General features: G+C 39.8%; 1 gene segment (V, D, J or C); it reads left to right on the forward strand.

Moving 5' to 3' along the window:
* The first annotated feature begins 17,383 nt into the window (after positions 1–17,383).
* LOC118616303 lies at positions 17,384–18,000 on the forward strand. The segment is given in 2 exon segments: positions 17,384–17,439; positions 17,693–18,000. Coding segments are annotated over 2 exon segments (357 nt in total).
* Positions 18,001–18,359: the final 359 nt, after the last annotated feature.

Here is an 18,359-nt window from a genome sequence, read left to right on the forward strand (position 1 = left end):
GGCCTGTGCGGTCCAGCAGCTCACAAGAGCAGTGGGAAGCCAAAGCCCAAGAGAGACTGGTGCGATCCAGCTGCCCCTGGGTCCTTCGGGGTGCTAGGGCACCAGAGAGGCCAGTGCGACCCAGCAGGGACTGTTCAATCCAGTTACCCTTGGGAACTGCGGGATTCTGAAGTTCCAGAGAGGCCTGTGCAACCCAGTAGAGACAGTGCAATCAAGTGACCCACAGGAACTGTTGGGTGCTAAAGAACAAGAGAGGCCTGTTCGACCCAGCATCCCATAAGATAGGCATAGTGCCAGGTGCACAAAGTGACTATGCTATTCAGTTACCCGCGGGACCTACAGGGTGCAGGGGCACCAGAGAGGCCGGTGTGACCCAGCTGTGCACAAGATAGGCATAGAGGATGTGAAAATGGAGGCAAAGTGAATGGAAGCTACACAGATGATTTCCCAGGACCAAACAGGAATTACAACTAAAATAAAGACAAATCCTTGGAAAAAAGCAACAGAAAAGAAGCAGGAAAGGGTCATATAACCAGGGACACTGGTAGGATCTGTGGAGGTGCGAGAGGGTGGTGGGCTGGGAACCCAGGGACAGCAGCAATCTTAGCTGTAAGCAGCGCCCTTGGGGAATAAAGACCAAGCCCATTTCACAGCACAGAGAGCCAGGACAGAGCACTAAAATAGCCACAGCCACTTACCTGGGCACTACAGCAAAGGAAGGACAGACTGGGCTAGAACTCTGTGGGAACACCCAGGATTTGGAGGGCACTTAGAGTTTTTGCTGAGTTGTGGCCACAAAGGACAGTGGCCAGTGTGCTCCTTCCCAGAGTTGGGTGGAAAAGCAGCAGCTCCCCCCTCACAGATTCAGCCTATCTCATGTGAGGAAAAGAAATCCAAATAGAGGTTCATTAACAACCAGTATCCATCCCACCCTCTGGAAATGCTCTTATGCAAAACACCAGGGCTACATTCCAAGGCACTGAGTAACTGAGACTGCCAGCCTCCAGGAAAAAGCTAGAGGATACCTGAACCTTTCCTGGGCTTGCAAACCTACCCAGTAAAGTAAGACTTGACAGTGGTGTTTAACATGGCCCCACCCAGGCTCAAACCCACTACGGGGAGCCACAAACAGCAGAACACCAACACCCACAGGGAAAATTTGGCAGGTTCCAACACCCACTGAGATAGCTAAAATGGTGAAACAAAGAAACAAAACCCAAATAAAAGAAAAAGAGAACTGCATAGAAAATGAGGTAAATGAAGTGCAGTTAAGCAAATTATAGAGGTAGCTCTCAAAGCAATGATCTTAAGGAAGCTCAACAGCATGAGTAAGGACATCAGCACCATGAGTAAAGATATAGAAACATTGAAAACCAACCAAGTGGAAATGAAGAATGACAAGCAGAAATAAAGAACACATTGGAAGGACTAACCAGCAGGGTAGAGGAAGCTGAGGACCGGATTAGTGAATTAGAAGACAGGATAGAAAAAAATCAACCAATCAGAAAACCAAAAGGAAAAAACAATTTAGAAAACAAGAAGACAGCTTAAAAGAACTGTGGGACAACTGGAAATGTGATAACATTTGAATCCTAGGAGTCTCAGAAGAGGAAGAAAATGAGCAAGGATTAGAGAGTATATTTGAAGAAATAGTGACAGAAAACTACTCTAATATGGTGAAGGAAGAAGGCATTTAAGTTCAAGAAGTACAGAGAGCCCCAAGCAGGAAGAAACCAAACAGGCCCACACTAAAACACATAGTAATTAAAATGCCAAAAATTAAAGACAAAGAGAGAATCCTGAAGGCAGCAAGAGATAAGCAACAGACTACCCACAAAGAAACCGACACTAGGCTCTCAGCTGACTTCTCAACACAAACACTACAGGCCAGAATGGAATGGCATGAGGTAATCAAGGTCATGAAAAACAAGGATCTGAATCCAAGACAACTCTACCCAACAAGGCTATCATTCAAAATAGAAGGTAAATAAAAAGCTTCCAAAACAAAAAAAGGCTAAGGGAATATATATTTTATTAATTAACTAATTTTTGTTACAGATGTTTCTCCTTTTTCCCCCATTGATTCCCCCTTCCCCTTCCCTCACCACCCTGGCCCAAGCTGTATTGTCCATGTCCATTGTTCATGCACACATGCATATAAGTTCTGTGGTTTATCTCTCCCCCACCACCACCTGTTCTGGGGAATGTCAGTCTGTACCCTACTTCCTTGTCTCCGGAACTACCCCATTCCTCAGACTGTTATGTTCATTATATTCCACAAATAAGTGAGATCATATGACACTTGTCTTTCTCTGTTTGGCTTGGTTCACTTAGGATAATACTTTCCAGGTCCTTCCATATCATCTCAAGACACAAGAGATCTTTCATTCTTACAGCTGCATAGTACTCCATTCTGTATATATACAACAGCATTTTATCCATTCGTCTACTGATGGGCATTTGGGCTGTTTCCAGATCTTAGCTATTGTAGATAGTGCTGCTACAAACATGGGGGTACATATATTCTATCTGATTGGTGTTTCAGGCTTCTTAGGGTATATTCCTAAAAGTGGGATCACTGGGTCAAATGGAAGTTCAATTTTTAATTGTTTGAGGTAACACCATATTGTTTTCCACAGTGGCTGCACCAGTCTGCATTCCCACCAGCAGTGTACTAGAGTCCCCTTTTCTCCACACCCTCACCAACACTTGTTGTTTGATGATTTGTTGATGGTGGCCATTCTGACAGGTGTGAGGTGATACCTCATTGTTGTTTTAATTTGCATCTCTCTGATGATTAGTGATGATGAGGATTTCTTCATATGTCTCTTAGCGATTTGTATGTCCTGTTTTGAGAGGTGTCTGTTTAGTTCCTCTGCCTATTTTTTAATTGGGTTCTTTGTCTTCCTTTTGTGGAGTTGTATGAGCACTCTCTATATATTGGAAATTAACCCCTTATCTGATGTATCATTGGCAATTATGCTCTCCCATACAGTGGGTAGCCTTTCCTTTTTGATGATTGTATCTTTCGCTGTGCAGAAGCTTTTGAGTTTGATGTAGTCCCACGTGTTCATTTTCTCCTTTGTTTCTGTTGCCTTAGGTGATGTATCAGTGAAAATTTTGCTGAGTATGATGTCTGAAATTTTGTTGCCTACAGTTTCTTCTAGGATTTTTATAGATTCATGAGTCACATTTAAGTCTTTTATCCATTTTGAGTTTATTCTTGTGTAGCGTGTAAGTTGATGGTCTAGTTTCATTTTTTTGCATGTAGCTGTCCAAATTTCGCACACCATTTATTAAAGAGGCTGTCTTTACTCCACTGTATGCTCTTGCCACCTTTGCAAATATCAATTGAGCATATTGCCTTGGGTCCATTTCGGGGTTCTCTGTTCTGTTCCACTGGTCTATATGCCTGTTCTTGTGCAAGTACCAGGCTGTTTTGATTACAGTGGCTTTGAAGTATAACCTGAATTCTGGTCGTTGATCCCTCCTACTTTGTTCTTCTTTTTCAAGATTACTATGGTTGTTCGAGGTCTTTTTTGGTTCCATATGAACTTCTGAAGTATTTGTTCTAGTTCTATGAAGTATGTCATTGGTATTTTGATAGGGATTGTATTGAATCTACAAAGTGGTTTGGGTAGTATGGACATTTTAATGATGTTAATTCTTCCAATCCATGAACAAGATATGTGCTTCCACTTTTTATATCTTCTTCTTTTTTTTTTAATGACCTGTAGTTTTCTGCAAATAGGTCCTTTATTTCTTTGGTTAAGTTTATTCCTAGGTATCTAAATTTTTATACCACAATCGTAGTTTCTCTTTCTGTGAGTTCATCATTGTTGTATAAAAATGCCATTGATTTTTTGACATTAATTTTGTATCCTGCTACTTGCCAAATTCATTTATTAAGTCTAGTAAACATTTGATGGAGTCTTTGGGTTTTTCTACATATAGTATCATCTCATCTGCGAATAATGACAGTTTCACTTTCTCCTTTCCAATTTGGATTCCTTTTATTTTTTCCTTCTGTCTGAATGTTGTGGCTAAGACTTCTAGTACTATGTTAAATAAGAGTGGTGAAAGTGGGCATCCTTGTCTTGTTCATGTCCTTAAGAGAAATCCTTTAATTTTTTGCCCATTGAGTATGATGTTGGCTGTCGGTCTTTTTTATTTGGCTTTATTATGTCAAGATATGATCCCTCTATTCCCACACTGCTGAACGTTTTTATCAGAAATGGATGCTAGATTTTGTCAAAGGCATTTTCGGCATCTATTGATATGATCATGTGGTTTTAATTCTTCATTTTATTTATGTGGTGTATCACATTTATTGATTTGCAAATACTGTACCAGCCTTGCACCCCTGGGATGAATCCCACTTGGTCATGGTGAATAATTTTTTTGATGTATTGCTGGATTCGATTTGCTGGTATTTTGTTCAGGATATTGGCATCTATGTTCATCAGGGATATTGGCCTGTAGTTTTCTTTCTTTGTAGTGACTTTTTCTGGTGTTGGAATTAGGATTATGCTGGCCTCATAAAACAAGATTGAAAGTCTTCCTTCTTCTTGAATTATTTGAAATAGTTTAAGGAGAATGGATATTAGTTCTTCTTTGAATGTTCGGTAAAACCCCCCATGAAGCCATCCAGGCCTGGGCTTTTGTTTGCTGGGAGCGTCTTGATTACCTCTTCAATTTCCTTAGTTGTTATTGTTATGTTCAATTTTTCTATCTCTTCCTGTTCCAGTGTTGGGAGACTATGTGTTTCTAGAAATGTGTCCATTTTGCTTAGATTGTCCAATTTGTTGCCATATAATTGTTCATAATATTTGTTAAACATCTTTTGTATTTCTGTGGTGTCAGTTGTTACTTCTCCTCTTTCATTTCTGATTTTGTGTAGTTGGGTTCTCTCTCTTTGTTTTTTGGTAGTCTAGCTAAGGTTCCATCAATCTTGTTTATCTTTTCGAAAAACCAGCTCTTTGTTTCATTGATCCTTTGAATTGTTTTTTTTTTTAACTCTATGTCATTTATTTCTGCTCTGATCTTTACAACTTGCTCTGGGGTTTTCTTCTTGTTTGCTTTCTAGTTCTTTAAATTGTGAGGTTAGATAGTCTATTAGAAATTTTTCTTCCTTCTTGAGGTAAGCCTGTAGTGCTATAAACTTCTCTCTCAGAACTACTTTAGCTGCATCCCAGTTTTGTGTTGTTGTGTGTTCATTTTTGTTGGTTTCCAGGAAGTTTTTAATTTCTTCCTTGATCTCAGTAACTCATTCATTGTTTAATAACATGCTATTTAGCTTCCATGTGTTCAAATGTCTTTTCATGTTCTTGTTGCAATTGATTTCTAGTTTTATGCCATTGTGATCTGAGAAGATGCTTGATATGATTTCAATCTTCATGAACTTGAACAAACTTAGTGTCCTAGAATGTGGTCTGTCTTTGAGAATGTCCCATGTGCACTTGAGAAGAATGTAAATTCTGTAGTTTTGGGGTGTAATTCTCTATAGATATCCATTAAATCCATTTGGTCTAGTGCTTCATTTAGAGTCTCCGTTTCCTTGCCAATTTTTTGTCTTGAGGATCTATCCAGTGATGTCAGCGGGGTGTTGAAGTCTCCAGCTATGATTGAGTTGCTATCGATTTCTCCTTTGAAGTCTTCCAGAAGATTTTTAATATATTTTGGTGTTCCTATATTGGGTGCATATATGTATATCAAGGTTATATCTTCCTATTGGATAAATCCTTTCAATATTATGTAGTGGCATTCTTTGTCTCTAGTTACACCCTTCATTTTGAAATCTATTTTATCAGATACGAGTATTGCTACCCCAGATTTTATTTCCTTTCCATTTGTTTGAAAGATTTTTTTCCATCCCTTCACTTTCAACCTATGTGAGTCTTTTGTTGTGAGGTGGGTCTCTTGTAAACAACATATAGATGAGTCATGCTTTCTTATATAATCAGCTGCTCTGTCTTTTTATCAAAGCATTCAATCCATTTACATTTAATGTGATTGTTGATATGTACTTATTTCTTGTCATTTTTGTTTAGTGTGGTTCTATTTTTCTTCCCATTTCTCCTGCTAATTACAGCAGTTCTTTTAACATTTCTTGCAGTGCTGGTTTAGTGCTAATGTTTTCCCTTAGCCTTTTTTCTGTCTGGGAAGCTCTTTATTTGACCTTCTATTTTGAATGATAGCCTTGCGTGGTAGAGTAGTCTTGGATTCAGTTCTTTTTTTTTTTTTCATGACCTTAATTACCTCATTCCATTCCCTTCTGGCCTGTAGTGTTTCTGTTGAGAAGTCAGCTGAGAGCCTTATGGGGGTTTCTTTCTAGGTAACCTGTTGTTTATCTCTTGCTGCTTTTAGGATTCTCTCTTTGTCTTTAATTTTTGGCAGTTTGATTACTATGTGTTTTTGTGTGGGCCTGCTTGGGTTCTTTTTACTTGTGGCTCTCTGTGCTTCTTGAACTTGAATGCCTTCTTCCTTCACCATATTAGGGAAGTTTTCTGCCACTATTTCTTCAAATATATTCTCTAACCCTTGCTCATTTTCTTCTTCCTCAGGGACTCCTATGATGTGTATATTATCATGTTTCCAGTTGTCCCACCGTTCTCTTAATCTATCTTCCGGTTTTTTAATTGTTTTTTCCTTATGGTTTTCTGATTGGTTGATTTTTTCTACCCTTTCTTCTCATTCACTGATCCAGTCCTCTGCTTCCTCTACTCTGCTGTTTAGACCTTCCAATGTGTTCTTTATTTCTGATATGTCATTTTTCATTTCTTCTTGGTGGTTTTTAATTTCCAAATGGTTGATTTTCAACATTTCTATGTCTTACTCATTGTGCTCATGTTCTTACACATTCTGTTGAGCTTCCTCAAGATCATGGCTCTGAATTCTAGTTCTGTTAACTTGCTTAACTGCACATCATTTAACTCATCTTTGGTAGAGTTGTCTTGTTCTTTCATTTTGGATTTGTTTCTGTGTTTCACCTTTTTAGCTATCACAGTGGGCTTTGGAGGCTGCCAAATTTGCCCTGTGGATGTTGGTGCTCTGCTCTTTTTGGCTCCCTCTCCTGAGTTAAAATCAGCCAAGGAGGACCCATGTTAAACACCACTGTCAAGTCTTACTTTCCTGGTTAGATTTGCTAGCCCAGTAATAGTACAGTCATCCTCTAGGTTTTGTCCTGGAGGCTATCAGTAGCAGTTACTTGAAGAGCCTTCGCTTCTCAGTTGAATGAAAATCTCCCTCAGGTCTTCAGCATAAGGGTATTTCCCGAGGGTGGGGTAGATGCTGGTTGTTAATGGGCCTCAATTTGCATTTCAGTGGCCACCGGGTGGGGTTGAATCTCTGAGGGAGGAGCTGCCGCCTCTCCTCAGAGTCCAGGGAAGGAGTAAGATGACCACCATCCTGTGTAGCTGCAACTCAGCAAAAGCTCTGAGTGCCCTCCAAATCCTCAGTGTCCCCACACAGTTCCAGTCCAGTCTGCCCGCCCTCTGCCGGAGCCCAAGGTGAGTGGCTGTGGCTATTCTAGCATCTGTCCCAGCTCTGCACTGTGGAGCAGCTTGGGAAATTATCCAGAGGGCACTGTTCACAGCTAAGACTGCTGCTGTCTGTGGATTCCCCTTCTCATGCCTCTGCAATCCCACGAGGATGGAGTCAATGTCCCTGGTTATATGGTCCTCCAAGCTGCTTTACTGTTGCTTTCTCCTGATGATTTGTCTTTATTTTCATTGTAATTCCAATTTGGTCCTGGGAGATGGTCTATGCAACTTCCGTTCACACTGCCGCCATTTTGGAATCTTCCAAATTCATTTATTAAGTCTAGAAAATTTTTAATGAAGTCTTTGGGGTTTTCTACATATACTATCATGTCATCTGCGAATAATGACAGTTTTACTTCCTCCTTTCCTATTTAAATCCCTTTTATTTTTTCTTCCTCTCTGATTTCTATGGCTAAGACTTCCAGTACTATGTTAAATTAAAGTGGCAAAAGTAGGCATCCTTGTTTTATTCCTCTTCTTAAGGGCAATGCTTTTAATTTTTGCCAGTGAGTATGATGTTGGCTGTAGGTGTTTCATATATGGCCTTTATTATGTCAAGATATGATCCCTCTATTCCCAGATTGCTGAGCATTTTTTATCAGAAATGGGTGCTGGATTTTGTTGAATGCTTTTTCAGTGTCTATTGATATGATCATGTGATTTTTATCTTTCATTTTGTTTATGTGGTGTATCACATTTATTGATTTGCAAATACTGTACCAGCCTTGCATTCCTGGGATGAATCCCACTTGGTTATGAGGAATAATTTTTTTGATGTGTTGCTGAATTTGATTTGCTAGTATTTTGTTCACGATTTTGGCATCTATGTTCAACAGGGATATGGGCCTATAATTTTCTTTCTTTGTAGTGTCTTTTTCTGTAGAATTAGAATTATGCTGGCCTCATTAAATGAGTTTGGAAGTCTTTCTTCTTATTGAATTTTCAGAAATACTTTGAGGAGAATGGGTATTAGTTCTCCTTTGAATGTTCAGTAAAATTCCCCCGTGAAGTCGTCCGGGACTGAGCTTTTGTTTGCTGGGAGAGTCTTGATTACATCTTCAATTTCTTCTGTTGTTATTGGTCTGTTCAAGTTTTCTATCTCTTTCCGGTTCAGTTTTGGGAGACTATGTTTTTCTAAAAATTGGTCCATTTCACTTAGATTGTCGAATTTGTTGCCGTACAATTGTTCATAATATTTGTTAACAATCCATTGTATTTCTGTGGTGTCAGTTATTATTTCTCCTCTTTCAGTTTTGATTTTGTGTATTTGGGTTCTCTTTCTTTGTTTCTCGGTGAGTCTAGCTGAGGGTCCATCAATCTTGTTATCTTTTGAAAGAATCACCTCTTTGTTTCATTGATCTTTTGAATTGTTTTTTGGTCTCCATGTCATTTATTTCTACCCTGTTCTTACTATTTCCTTCCTTCTACTTGCTCTGGGGTTTTCTTCTTGTTTGCTTTCAAGTTCTTTAAGTTGTGAGGTTAGACACTCTATTAGAAATTTTTTTTGTTTCTTGAGGTAGGCCTGTAGTGCTATGAACTTCCCTCTCAGAACTGCTTTCACTGCATCTCATAGATTTTGTGTTGTTGTGTGTTCATTTTCATTGGTTTCCAGGAAGTTTTTAACTTCTTCTTTGACTCCATGGTAACCCATTCGTTGTTCAATAACATGCTATTTACGCTCTATGTGTTCAAATGTCTTTGCATGCTCTTGTTGCAATTGATTTCTAGTTTCATGCCATTGTGATCTGAGAAGATGCTTAATATGATTTCAATCTTCTTGAACTTGTAGAGACTTAGTTTGTGCTGTAACATGTGGTCCCTCTTTGAGAATGTCCCATGTGAACTTGAGAAGAATGTGAATTCTGCAGTTTGGGGGTGTAATTCTTTATAGATATGTATTGAATCCATTTGGTCTAGTGCTTCATTTAGAGTCTGTGTTTCCTTGTTAATTTTTTTCTAGATGATCTATCCAATGATGTCAGTGGGGTGTTGAAGTCCCCTGCTATGATTGTATTGCTAAAGATTTCTCCTTTGAAGTCTTCCAGGAGATTTTTAATATATGTTGGTGCTCCTATATTGGGTGCATATATGTTTATCAAGGTTATATCTTCCTGTTGGATAGATCTTTTCAATATTATGTAGTGGCGTTCTTTGTCTCTAGTTATGGCCTTCATTTTGAAATCTACTTTATCAGATATAAGTATTGCTACCCAAGCTTTTTTTTTTTGCTTTCTGTTTGCTTAAAAGATTTTTTTTCCATCACTTCATTTTCAACCTATGTGAGTCTTTTTTTGTGAGGTGGCTCTCTTGTAAACAACATATATGTGAGTCATGCTTTCTTATCCAGCCAGCTACTTTGTATTTTTATCAGAGCATTCAATCCATTTACGTTTAAGGTGATTATTGAAATGTACTTATTTATTGCCATTTTTGTTTAGTGTTGTTCTAGTTTTCTTCCTATTACTTCTACTAATTACAACAGTACTTTTAGCATATCTTGTACTGCTGGTTTGGTGTTAATATATTCCCTTAGCCTTTTTTTGTCTGGGAAGCTCTTTATTTGACCTTCTATTTTGAATAATAGCCTTGCGTGGTAGAGTAGTCTTGGATTTAGATTCTTGTTTTTCATGACCTTGATTACTTCATGCCACTCCCTTCTGGCCTGTAGTGTTTCTGTTGAGAAGTCAGCTGAGAGCCTTATGGGGTTTCTTTTATAGGAATCCTCTTGCTGCCTTTAGGATTCTCTCTTTGTCTTTAATTTTTGGCATTTTAATTACTATTTGTCTTGGTATGGGCCTGTTTGGGTTCTTCTTACTTGGGGCTCTCTGTGCTTTTTGAACTTGAATGCCTTCCTTCTTCACCAAGTTAGGAAAGTTTTTTGTCACTATTTCTTCAAATATATTCTCTAACCCTTGCCTATTTTATTCCTCTTCAGTAACTCTTCTCATGTGAATGTTATTACATGTCCAGTTGTCTCACAGTTCTCTTAAGCTGTCTTCCTTTTTTAAAATTGTTTTTTCCTTTTGGTTTTCTGATTGGTTAATTTTTTCTACCCTGTCTTCTAATTCACTGATCTGGTCCTCAGCTTCCTCTACTCTGCTGATTAGTTTTTCCAATGTGTTCTTAATATCTGCTATGTCATTCTTCATTTCCACTTGGTTGGTTTTCAATGTTTCTATATCTTTACTCATGGTGCTGATGTCCTTACTCATTCTGTGGACCTTCCTCAAGATCATGGCTCTGAACTTTACCTCTGATAATTTGCTTAGCTGCATTTTATTTATCTCATCTTTGATAGAGTTCTCTTGTTCTTTCATTTGAGATTTATTTCTTTGTTCCACCATTTTGGCTATCTCAGTGGGTTTTGAAGCCTGCCCAATTTTCCCTGTGGGTGAAGGTGTTCTGCTGTTTGTGGTTCCCTGTACTGGGTTTTGATGAGCCTCTTGGGCCCACATTAAACACCACTTTCAAGTCTTACTTTCCTGGGTAGATTTGCAAGCCCAGGAAAGGTTCAGTTATTCTCTAGCTTTTTTCTGGTGGCTAGTAGTTTCAGTTACTCAGTGCCTTAGCATGTACCCTTGGTGCTCTGCATAAGAGGATTTTCAGAGGGTGAGATAGATGCTGGTTGTTAATGAGCCTCAATTGGCATTTCTTTGCTTCACCTGGGAATGGCTGAAACTCTGAGGGGGTAAGCTTCTGCTTTACCCCACAGCTCTGGGAAGGAGCACATGGCCATTGTCCTTTGTGGCCGCAACTCAGCAAAAACTCTGAGTGCCCTCCAAATCCCAGTTATTCCCAGTGTTCCAACCCAGTCTGCCCTCTTTCTACTGTAGCGCCCAGGTGAGTGGCTGTAGCTATTTTAGCGCTCTGTCCCGGCTCTCTGCACTGTGAAGTGGGCTTGGTCTTTATTCCCCAAGGGCGCTGTTCACAGCTAAGACTGCTGCTGTCCCTGAGCTCCTAGCCTGCCACCCTCTCGCACCTCTGCTGATCCTACCAGTGTCCCTGGTTATATGATCCTGTCCTACTGCTTTTCTGTTGCTTTCTTCTTAAAAATTGTCTTAATTTTAGTTGCAATTCCTGTTTGGTCCTGGGAGATTGTCTGTGTAGCTTCTATTCACTCTGTCTCCATTTTCACATCCTCTATGCCTATCTTGTGCACAGCTGTGTTGCACAGGCCTTTCTGGTGCCCCAGCACCCTGCAGGTCCAGCGGGTAACTGGATCGTACAGTCCCTTTGGGGACCCAGTTCTATGCCTATGTTATGTGTTACTGGGTCACACAGGCCTCTCTGGTGCTTCAGCACCCCACAGGTCTCATGGGTATCTGGATGGCACAGTCCCTGTTGGGTCGCATTGCCTCTCTGGTGCTTCAACACCCCACAGGCCCCATGGGTAAATAGATCACACAGTCCCTGCTGGTGTCACACAGGCCTCTCTGTTGTTTCAGCACCCTGCAGGTCCCAGGGTAACTAGATCACCCAGTCTCTGCTGGAAGGCACAGGCCTCTCTGGTGCCCCAGCACCCTGCAGTTCTTGCAGGCAGGCAGCTGGATCACACCAGTCTCTCTTGGACTCCAGCTCCCACTGCTCTTGTGGGCTACTGGACTGCACAAGCCTCTGTGGAGCCCCAGGTCCCATGGTTGCCTCGTGGGGCTCAACTCCTCAGCTTTTGCTGTAGTTTTAGGGAATTGGTCTCAGCTGCTGGTCTGTGCTTCTGTTGCCTGGGGATGGATGTCTGCTCCCCAGCCTCTGTTGCTGGGGCTATATCTGGACTCTGATTGGGCTCCTCAATACCAACTATTTTAGAAGCAAAGCTGATAGACTCAAGAAAGCCAGACTTGACACTGATGGCAAGTACCACAAACAAAACGAAGCTTCATATTTGGTGGCACTTAGAATTGGCAGAGCTTTGAAACTTCACACCACTGCTGAGGATTTACTCTTGCCAGTGGCCAAAGACATTGCTCGAGTTATGATCGAAGATGAATATGTTATAAAATTGAGTGCAATTTTCTTATCTAATGACACTGTCCACAGAAGAATAGATAACGTGCTGATATTCTTGACCAGGTAAGCAAGGAAATTAAATCTGCTCCACTTCCAATATTTAGCATCCAGCTTGATGAATCTACAGGCGTTGCAAACTGTTCACAGTTACTAGTTTATATGAGGTATATCAATGATGGCAACTTTAAAGATGAGTTTCTTTTTTGCAAACCTCTTGAAATGACAACTACTGCACATGATATATTTGATACAGTTGGTTCATTTCTGAATAAGCATAAGATCTCTTGGGAAAAGGTTTGTGGTGTTTGCACAGATAGTGCTTCAGCTATGCTGATGTTGATCTGGATTTCAACATTTGGTACTGAATGAGTCACCAAAAGTTGTTGGGACTCACTGTATGATTCATCAGCAAATATTAGCAATGAAGACACTGCCACAAGAGTTACAAGAAGTAATGAAAAGTGTAATAAGTTCTGTCAATTTTGTAAAGGCGAGCACTTTAAACAGTCGACTGTTTTTGCAACTGTGCAATGAGTTGGATGCGCTGAACATGCTCTGCTACTTCACACTGAAGTGAAATGGATGTCAACAGGAAAAGTTTTAAAATGTGTTTTTGAGCTTCATGATGAACTCAAAATGTTTTTTAATCAGAAAGCAAGACCGCAGTTCGAAGCACTTTTCAGCAATAAAAGTGAACTGCAGAAAATAGCTTATTTGGTTGACATCTTTGCCATTTTGAATGAGTTAAGTTTATCACTGCAAGGACCAAATGCAACATGCCTTGATTTGCCTGAAAAGATCTGATCATTCCAAATGAAACTTCAGCTTTAGCAAAAAAAAAAAAAAATGTTGGATGAAAATAAAATTTACATGTTGCCTATCTTATCTGCTTTCTTTGGGGAATGTGACATTGAACCAGACAAAAGGATTACAATAATTTCTGTGAAAGAACACTTGCACATGCTTGCAGATAAAATTTCATTGTACTTTCCAAATCTACCTGACATTCCGTTTGCACTTGCCAGAAGCCCATTCACTGTCAAAGTTGAAGATGTTCCTGAGACAGCACAAGAGGAGTTCATTGAACTTATTAACAGTGATGCAGTGAGAACTGATTACTCAACAATGCCAGTTACAAAATTCTGGATCAAGTGTTTGCAGTCATAGCTTGTTCTGTCTGAGACTGTGTTGTGCCTTCTTCCATTTCCAACAACATAGTTTTATGAAACAGGGTTTTCCAGCTTGTTGGTTATCAAGTCTAAACACAGAAGTAGACTCATTGTGGAAGATGATCTTCATTGTGCTCTTGCAAAAACTGTCCTGAGAATTTTTGATCTGGTGAGAAAGAAGCAATCTCAACCTTGGCAGTGATGTTGGTTTTTACGCATACTGTTGCAAAATGTAGAAATGTAGTTTACTGTTGTTATATTAAGACTGTTACCTATGCTACACCATGCTTCAAGACAAAATTTTATTTACTTGTAATTAGAAATAGTTCACAATATACAATTACATATTGTTTTTGTGATTAATCACTATGCTTTAATTCTGTTCAATTTGTAACAATGAAAATACATCCTGCACATCAGATATTTACATTATGATTCATAACAGTATCAAAATTACAGAAATAAAGTAGCAACAAAAATAATTTTCTGGTTGGGGGTCACCACAACATGAGGAACTGTATTAAAGGGTCGCAGCATTAGAAATGTTGAGAACGACTTGTATAGGGGAATAATTACAGAAATGTCCCCGGTAATGATTTATTTGACCTAAAGAGGGCACTGCTCGCCTTATTTGAAAAGAGTTGCAAAAGACTCTCATATTCAAGAAACTGCTAATTCATACACACACACACAAAACTGTAACAAACCCTCCTTTATCTGAAGAGTCTAGGTCAGACTTTCAGACTCCAGGAACAAATCCTTCATGGGTTTGGAAAGACCAATGCATGAAGAAGCTTCTAGAAGCCACTTTTCTGATCTGATAGCCAGATGTGAGCTGGTAGAATTTATGTCAGCAGCAACCCAGAGGACTGAGAGGATTCTGATAATTACTCTCTATCTTTCATAGAACAGACTCAACAAACAAATAAAATTTTTAATTCACCTTTTAACATTATCTTTTTTAAAAAGGAGCCATCAAATGAAGAAAGAGGGAAATCCTTTCTAACTGGTCATCTAAGAAAGAATGTTATTATGTCGTATACTATTTGAACAGTGTTTCAGATCCATAGGTACAGTATGAAAACGTTGTAGTAAGAATCTGGTGTCTGTTCCCATTCTGGTTAAATAGGATTTGGAGTATAAGGGACAGTTAGCAGCCTCCTTCCTTTTAGTCCCAGGTCCTCCCCTCCCTCACATTAAGCCTGTCCAGTCAAGAGACTCAGCCACCACCTCTGTGTCAAAGGAAACCCATGTTCCAAAGAGCACCCAAATGTGCTGGGTCCTACTCTATGCATGGGGACACCCACTCAGGAGTTAGTAAACAATGTCCGTCACCTCTGACAAAAGTAAATTGTACATTAATATAGTGAATATAAATGAAAGCTTTTTAAAAAAGCTTTTAAAAGTTATTTGTTCACTGTATCTTCAGAAAAAGAATTGAGAGTCATAAGAACACTAAAAATGAGATGTCTGGGGTAATTAGGACTGGACCCCCTCAGTGTCCTTTAGTCAAGATCCATCCGATAAGAAGGAATTTCTTGACATTTAAAACAGTTTCTCCAATTCATGCCTTTAATTGTTGATGTGCCTTAGTTTTTGCCTCTGTAAAAGTTCTCCCTTGAGAATACAGGTATAGGCAGGTGATGCTCACATATTTTTCTTCCAGGTTTCACTTTTTATAGCCTAACCTGCTAACTTCTATAGGAAATCCTATGACAGTAGCTGCCAGATATTGTTGATGTTTCCAGTGAGCACACTAGAAATACCCAGACTTCCCAGATGCTGTACTGCTTTTTCCCCTACCTTCTCTTCTTTCTGTCTTCACCCTTGTTTTCTCCTACTGTCCTCTCATCTGACTTTGCTCACCACCTTCTACAGACTTTCTAAGTGACATAACCCAAGAAACCACTTTCACTTAAACAAAGCCCCTAAAACACAAAAACAACTATCATCTGTACATAATTAAAAAAAAAAAAAAAAAAAAAGGAAAAGTTGGTATACTTGAAAGTGATTTCATATATAGCATCCTATTAGACTCTGAGAGTTCAGCAACCTGTTTAACCATCTGTGGAAACTAGGGACTAATTAGATGATGGATATAAGATACTCAAGTTGCTTGGCTGGGCCCAGAGGATCAGGAAATGATCTAAGGTAGCAGAATGGACCCTCTGGCTTGGGCTCCCAATTGCAATACTGGCACAGTGACTACAGGCAAGAGGGAGGAAACACTGACTCCTGAGAGCCTCATTTGTGAACTTATAGCTTCAGCTGGACTGAGATGGAAAGAAAAGACAGACCAGTCATCTGGAGTTTTCTACAGGACTGAAGAAGACGGGGAAATTAGAAAGTAATAACATTTTTACCAATATCATGTGACTCTCACGAATAAATGGTAGACATGGCAAAAGCTGAATCATTGTGCAAATTAGAGACAGAACTGTGCCATCCACAGCAACTCCCCAAGTTGCACTGTGAGAAGTCCTCTAGAGTTCCATGGTCCATGGCAAAATGCCAATTGTTTGCCATGCTCTCCAAGTGGAAATAATAAACAGGTTGGAAAACTTAAGGCCACCACGCCCTATATGACCAACCAGATTTTAATTTAGTCTTTTTTTCTTCTCTTATGCTGGGGGAGAGGAGAGTTTACATAAAGGTGGACCATAGAGATGGCCTTATCTAAGAGTGGATGACACAAACTCAGTAGGAAGAGAAAAATAACAAATGGGATTAGTGGGTCCTTGCAGTGTGAGTTTTCATTTTTGTGCAATTGTCTTTTGTTAAAATGAAGACTAAGTTCCTGACCTTTCTTCTCTCACAGGAAAATGTATGGATGAGGAAAATGAGATACCAATGGATCTCTGTCACATGGGCAACGCAAAACGTCCCCAGATAAATTGTATATTAATTGTTCTGATTCTTCATTCAAAAGCCATGAAGAGCTGTGCACCAAAGCTCCTAAGGAACATTTGCCACTGGTCTTGTACAGTCGTAGAGCTCCCTGACTCAGCCAAAGCCAAGTGTTCTTAAAAAATAAAAATAAAAAAATCTTCAACTAAATAACAGTGCAATTAGATATCAAAGTTCTGGTTTCTATTTTCTCCAGATTGAGTGTTGTTGTTTTCTTTACCACTTTATTGAAGTTTTGAGAAAGAGTTAAAATGAAAAATTGGCCAAAGAATAATAGTATAATCAAAACCTGTTTTATGGCAACAGAGACCATTATGATATTGACTTTAATATAAAATGGAAGGATGGAGGGAGGGAGAAAGGAAGAGAGAAAGGGAGAGGGAGAGAGAGAGAAAAAAAGAAAACAAACAAAGAAAAGAAACCTTACGCAGAAAACCAAAGTGTTCCATCAGTTTCACCTATCTCTTTCCCACCTATCCCATTCTCCTCTCCAAAATTACATTGTTACAGAAACAGTTTTTAGGCTCCTTCTCTGGATTTTAATAAATTAAAGTTCTAACATCTTTTTCCTTTGGTGTTTCCCCCAAACTTTTATTCTCTGAATCTAAAAACAAAAAGCATTGATAAACTTTTCTTAAGCAAGGCATAATCAACAGCTCAGCTGACATACCATTTCCTGTTCTGACCCAGTGATGTCACTGAGTACAGCTGACACCCAAGTTTCAGATCAGAACAAGATACTTTTCCCCTGCCGAAGAGAGCTGCCAGCATGGCATGCCCCGGTGTGCTGTGGGCATTCGTGGTCTCCACCTGTCTTGGTAAGGAAGGAACATGTATTTGCTTTTCTAAGTATGCAGTACAAATGGAAAGTAGGAAAAAAGATTAGTAACACAGGGATCTTAACTCCTCATTGGTACCAGCTATGGGAAGCAAAAAAGCTGATGGATTTCACCTGAAGTTTGGATTAGGAGGAGGAAAGGTGGGTGGGGATGGGAACCAGCTGTGAGTGTGCCTGCTTCATCTCTCTGGTGTCATACCCCAGTGCAGTCCTTTCTGTCTTCTTTCCCACAGGATCCAGCATGACCCAGACGGTCACTCAGCCTCAACCTGAAGTGTCCGTGCAAGAGGCAGAGACTGTGACTCTGGCCTGCACATATGACACTAGTGACAGTCAATATTCTTTGTTCTGGTACAAACAGCCCACAAGTGGGGAGATGATTTCCATTATCCGCCAAGGAGCTTATACGCAAGGAAATGCAATGGATAGTCGCTTCTCTGTGAAATTCCAAAGAGAAACCAAAAGCATCAACCTCAGGATCTCTGACTCCCAGCTGGAGGATGCTGCGATGTATTTCTGTGCTCTCCGTGAGGCACAGTGAGAGAAGAGACAGGGAGAGGCTTACAGAAACCTCAGATCTCAGCGCCTGTGTCAGGGGGGGCAGGAAGTAGTTGGGGTAACAGGAACATAGAAAAGCATTGTCTTCTCTCAAGAATGAAAACTCCTATGTCTGAGTATAAGAAACACAGAGAGATGGATGTCTGCAAGCTAGAATCTTTCAAGTAGCTATAAGAATAATGGTATGTGTAGTGCCTTCCAGTTTTACAGTGTCCTCACACATACCATTACATGTCACACTAATACTTTGTGTGATATATGTGACAGATCAGACTTCTTTAGCATTTTCTTTATCCAGAAAATCTTTATAATTTTCCTGGGTGTTCATACCTTTAAGAATAT

The sequence above is a fragment of the Molossus molossus genome, unplaced genomic scaffold (assembly GCF_014108415.1).
Source record: "Molossus molossus isolate mMolMol1 unplaced genomic scaffold, mMolMol1.p scaffold_m16_p_1, whole genome shotgun sequence".
Lineage (NCBI taxonomy): Eukaryota > Metazoa > Chordata > Mammalia > Chiroptera > Molossidae > Molossus > Molossus molossus.